Source organism: Electrona antarctica, assembly GCF_951216825.1.
Source record: "Electrona antarctica genome assembly, chromosome: 18".
NCBI classification, from domain to species: domain Eukaryota; kingdom Metazoa; phylum Chordata; class Actinopteri; order Myctophiformes; family Myctophidae; genus Electrona; species Electrona antarctica.
Genome location: NC_136799.1, coordinates 3,615,413 through 3,621,176, shown reverse-complemented (window position 1 = coordinate 3,621,176; position 5,764 = coordinate 3,615,413). Strand labels below are relative to the sequence as shown.

Genomic DNA, 5,764 nt, shown 5'->3' with positions numbered 1-5,764 from the left:
CACACACACACACACACACACACACACACACACACACACACACACACACACACACACAGAGACACACACACACACACACACACTCTGAAAGCTTGATAAAATCACCCTTCTCTCCGATATAAAAACATTATGCAGTAGGCTACAGAATGTGTAGAATTTTGTTCTGTTTAATCAAGAAGCCCAGTGGACTGTATGACTGCATTTACTGTTTTATTTGACCAAATGTCCTGGAGTGCTTGGGAATTATTTCAAATTTAGTTAAAATGTTATATACATTTGATTGATTGTAATTCGATATTGTGTGTCTGTGTCTGTGTCTGTGTCTGTGTCTGTGTCTGTGCCTGTGCCTGTGCCTGTGCCTGTGCCTGTGCCTGTGCCTGTGCCTGTGCCTGTGCCTGTGCCTGTGCCTGTGTCTGTGTCTGTGCCTGTGCGCACGTGTGCGTGTGTGCGTAGTTGCAGGAGCAGTGTGTGCAGCAGCAGAGAGAACTGGAGAACAGAAGACTGGAGGTTCAAATCCAACCTGAGTGGAACCACACAGCAGGTTGGACACGCACGCACGCCCACACACACACGCACACACACACACCCACACATTCTATTCATAAGTGTGAATGTATGTGTCCATTTGGTTCCTTAGCTAGCTGGGGACCTCCTGGAGCCTCCTCAAGGACCCCTGAGGTTCCCCCCCGGACCCCATTATGAGAACTACTACCTCGGGTGGTGCTGGTGTAACGCCCAGGATTTGAACCCGGGTCTCCTCCGTGGGAAGCCAACATCTTATCCACTAGCCTAAAGGGTGATGGTCCAAACATTGGAACTATCCCATTGAGACAAAGCGGGGTGCTATGGGCTATAGTTCCAAACATTGGAACTATCCCATTGAGACAAAGCAGGGTGCTATGGGCTATAGTTCCAAACATTGGAACTATCCCATTGAGACAAAGCGGGGTGCTATGGGCTATAGTTCCAAACATTGGAACTATCCCATTGAGACAAAGCGGGGTGCTATGGGCTATAGTTCCAAACATTGGAACTATCCCATTGAGACAAAGCGGGGTGCTATGGGCTATAGTTCCAAACATTGGAACTATCCCATTGAGACAAAGCGGGGTGCTATGGGCTATAGTTCCAAACATTGGAACTATCCCATTGAGACAAAGCGGGGTGCTATGGGATATAGTTCCAAACATTGGAACTATCCCATTGAGACAAAGCGGGGTGCTATGGGATATAGTTCCAAACATTGGAACTATCCCATTGAGACAAAGTGGGGTGCTATGGGCTATAGTTCCAAACATTGGAACTATCCCATTGAGACAAAGTGGGGTGCTATGGGCTATAGTTCCAAACATTGGAACTATCCCATTGAGACAAAGCAGGGTGCCTATGGGCTATAGTTAAAAACATTGGAACTATCCCATTGAGACAAAGCGGGGTGCCTATGGGCTATAGTTCCAAACATTGGAACTATCCCATTGAGACAAAGCAGGGTGCCATGGGCTATAGTTCCAAAGATTGGAACTATCCCATTGAGACAAAGTGGGGTGCTATGGGCTATAGTTCCAAACATTGGAACTATCCCATTGAGACAAAGCAGGGTGCTATGGGTTATAGTTCCAAACATTGGAACTATCCCTTTGAGACAAAGCAGGGTGCTATGGCCCATAGTTCCAAACATTGGAACTATCCCATTGAGACAAAGCGGGGTGCTATGGCCTATAGTTCCAAACACTGGAACTATCCCATTGAGATAGAATGAGCACGTCCGCATTCCATTGTCACAATGGGAGTCAACTCTAGTCACTCTCTTACTAGATCACGCTGGTCTACGCCACGTCACCACTACTGCTACACTGGTGGTGTTGGGAGCAAACAAGCACACATACCTTCAGCGGTACTGACAGCAAGAGGATCAACAGTGAATGAGGGTTGAGAATGAGATGCTTGACACGTCAGTGTTGCAGACACGTCACATTCAGTACAGCTTACAGTACATCGCCCACATACTGCTGCGTGCGTGGAATCCTCCAGTGTATCTGATTGAGTGAACTATCTCGCAAAGCAATGCAGCATCCGAATTCAGATTCTGTATCTTGTGATCTTTGAGGATAAAAACTGTGCTGCTTTTGTATCAATATAAACAAGCGACATCCATTTTCAATGTTGATGTTTCACTTTTCTATTGAAATAAGTAATATTCTAAAATTGCATAATGGGTATTTTTTGACAAAAGAAAAATCCATTTGAATAGGAGCTGTATCTCTGTGTGTGTCTCATCGTGTCGCTCGTTGATGTTCATGTTGTCTGTTTATCTTGATGAAAATGTTTATTTTATTATTATTGGCCTTTCTAAGATGATCGACTGGGATCCTGTGGTTGTGCAAAATGGGACCAATTGCAAAGGAGAGAAAAAAATGAAACAACAAAAACAAATCAAAATTTAAACACTATCATACCTAGCTGAGTGGAGTCGCCTACCTAGCCTATGCTAGGTCCGGTAGCGTTTGAGTGGAGTCGACCAAGGACCTATGCTAGGTCCGGTAGCGTTTGAGTGGAGTCGCCCAAGGCCCTATGCTAGATCCGGTAGCGTTTGAGTGGAGTCGCCCAAGGCCCTATGCTAGGTCCGGTAGCGTTTGAGTGGAGTCGCCCAAGGCCCTATGCTAGGTCCGGTAGCGTTTGAGTGGAGTCGCCCAAGGCCCTATGCTAGGTCCGGTAGCGTTTGAGTGGAGTCGCCCAAGGCCCTATGCTAGGTCCGGTAGCGTTTGAGTGGAGTCGCCCAAGGCCCTATGCTAGGTCCGGTAGCGTTTGAGTGGAGTCGCCCAAGGCCCTATGCTAGGTCCGGTAGCGTTTCAGTGGAGTCGCCCAAGGCCCTATGCTAGGTCCGGTAGCGTTTGAGTGGAGTCGCCCAAGGCCCTATGCTAGGTCCGGTAGCGTTTGAGTGGAGTCGCCCAAGGCCCTATGCTAGGTCCGGTAGCGTTTGAGTGGAGTCGCCCAAGGCCCTATGCTAGGTTCGGTAGCGTTTGAGTGGAGTCGCCCAAGGCCCTATGCTAGGTTCGGTAGCGTTTGAGTGGAGTCGCCCAAGGCCCTATGCTAGGTCCGGTAGCGTTTGAGTGGAGTCGCCCAAGGCCCTATGCTAGGTCCGGTAGCGTTTCCCACCAAACACCAAACCACTTTGCCGAAGATAGCCGACGGCTCGTTGTGGTTGTGAGCATGCACAGTAGATCGGCTATCTTATCTTCGGAGAATATGCACATGCCATTCACGGCGGGATCCGCTCGTAATTCAGACGGCACATTAGTCCGACACCGTGGCTTCGCGTGCGGTCGGGGGGGTTAGGATTACAGGGTTAGTAATGAGGAGAGTCGGACAAACACGCTGTCGGAACAATGCTTCTGACCCATTCACAGCACGCTATAACTTAGTGAGAGGTGGTGCTATACAGGCCCCTGGTGACCATCAAACCTAGCAGTATGTCTAAATGAATGATGGTGGGGAGAGAGAAAGAGATGAAGAGAGAGACCCAGAGTAAAGGAGTGGTAACATGTGAGACGTGACAGAATGAAAAACAACTCTTTCCGTTCCATTGCTCTCCTCACTTGTCTTTGTGTTATTGCTCTATGTCCACTGAGCCACCGGTCATCTCTCCACCATTATGAGATATATGAGCCTACGAAACACACTGCGCACGCACGCACACACTCACACTACACACACACATACACGCACGCTCACTCGCGCACACACACACACACGCACACGCTCGCACACACACACACACACACACACACACACACACACACACACACACACACACACACACACACACGCAGGTGAGGTTAATAATGTAGCGTTGTCAATAAGCTCAGATCTCGGAGAGATCACAACACAAGCTAATATCCTGTCTGTCTGTCTGTCTGTCTGTCTGTCTGTCTGTCTGTCTGTCTGTCTGTCTGTCTGTCTGTCTGTCTGTCTGTCTGCTACAATACTACTTTGTGTCTACAGTATAGCATTGAATGGTTCAGGGACAGAGATACAGATACAGATCTTGTGTGATATCATGAACCATCATGGAATACTTTGTTAGACAGAAATGTATACAGTCGAACACTTGGTCTAAAGGATAACACCAAAAAAGTTCTTGTGGTCTTGTTTCCATTGGGGTCCTAATATGTTTCTATTCATAAACATAACATACAATATATAAAACACCATATGTACATAGTAGGGGGGGGGGGGGGGGGGGGCTGATCACCTGTGAATATATTTACCTCCCTCTTTAGCCTCCTGAAAGGTGGAGTTTCAGGCCTGTTTTAAAGAAAGCCAGTGATCCGCATTTTTCGAGGGATGGGGTCAGGGCGTTCCACACTATAGGTGGCAGTGCTGTAGAAGGAGAAGGTCATCAGGAGAAGGTCTGCTTTCTGTCCGTAAAACCAAAAAAATCACACCCGTGTGAACTGAGTGGTGTAATATAGCCTGTCTGACGTAATGAAATCACACCCGGGTGAACAGGGTGAACATAGCAACCATGCTCATTTTTTCTGCACAAAAAAGCCAGTTGTAGGAGTGGTTTACACCACTCAAAAATAAACGTGTGTGTGTGTGTGTGTGTGTGTGTGTGTGTGTGTGTGTGTGTGTGTGTGTGTGTGTGTGTGTGTGTGTGTGTGTGTGTGTGTGTGTGTGTGTGTGTGTGTGTGTGTGTGTGTGTGTGTGTGTGTGTGTGTGTGTGTGTGTGTGTGTGTGTGTGTGTGTGTACAGCTCTAGTAGAAGAGATCTACTCGGCTCAGCGGAGCAGAGATGAAGCTGTGATGATGCGTCTCCGTCTGGCCAATGAGGAGAGAGACCACGCCCTGCTCCACGCCAAACACCTCCAGCACAACCAGTATGTATTGTAAACCAAGCGCACCTCACCTCCAGCACACCCAGTACGTAAACCAAGCACACCTCACCTCACCTCCAACACACCCAGTACGTAAACCAAGCACACCTCACCTCACCTCCAACACACCCAGTACGTAAACCAAGCACACCTCACCTCACCTCCAACACACCCAGTACGTAAACCAAGCACACCTCACCTCACCTCCAACACACCCAGTACGTAAACCAAGCACACCTCACCTCACCTCCAACACACCCAGTACGTAAACCAAGCACACCTCACATCCAGGACACCCAGTACATAAACCAAGCACACCTCACATCCAGGACACCCAGTACGTAAACCAAGCACACCTCACCTCACCTCCAACACACCCAGTACGTAAACCAAGCACACCTCACATCCAGGACACCCAGTATGTAAACCAAGCACACCTCACCTCACCTCCAACACACCCAGTACGTAAACCAAGCACACCTCACATCCAGGACACCCAGTATGTAAACCAAGCACACCTCACCTCACCTCCAGCACACCCAGTACGTAAACCAAGCACACCTCACCTCACCTCCAACACACCCAGTACGTAAACCAAGCACACCTCACCTCACCTCCAACACACCCAGTACGTAAACCAAGCACACCTCACATCCAGGACACCCAGTACATAAACCAAGCACACCTCACATCCAGGACACCCAGTACGTAAACCAAGCACACCTCACCTCACCTCCAACACACCCAGTACGTAAACCAAGCACACCTCACATCCAGGACACCCAGTACGTAAACCAAGCACACCTCACCTCACCTCCAACACACCCAGTACGTAAACCAAGCACACCTCACATCCAGGACACCCAGTATGTAAACCAAGCACACCTC

The 5,764-nt window shown here is 48.7% G+C and overlaps 2 protein-coding genes across 2 annotated transcripts in view; both read left to right on the top strand.

Annotated features, from left to right (window-relative positions):
- LOC306942682 (mirror-image polydactyly gene 1 protein-like) overlaps positions 1-1,901 on the top strand; it is a gene marked incomplete at its 3' end in the record, with an annotated part of 80,128 nt that extends 78,227 nt beyond the window's left edge. Inside the window, exons 11-12 of the mRNA XM_079528691.1 lie at positions 454-541; positions 1,816-1,901. Coding sequence (XP_079384817.1) covers positions 454-541; positions 1,816-1,901 — 174 coding nt within the window. The remainder of the gene's footprint in view (positions 1-453; positions 542-1,815) is intronic.
- The window catches only part of LOC306942126 (mirror-image polydactyly gene 1 protein-like), a 41,211-nt gene continuing 35,904 nt past the window's right edge, over positions 458-5,764 (top strand). Inside the window, exons 1-2 of the mRNA XM_079527855.1 lie at positions 458-541; positions 4,756-4,879. Of these exons, the coding sequence (XP_079383981.1) occupies positions 4,806-4,879 (74 nt within the window). The 5' untranslated portion in view covers positions 458-541; positions 4,756-4,805. The remainder of the gene's footprint in view (positions 542-4,755; positions 4,880-5,764) is intronic.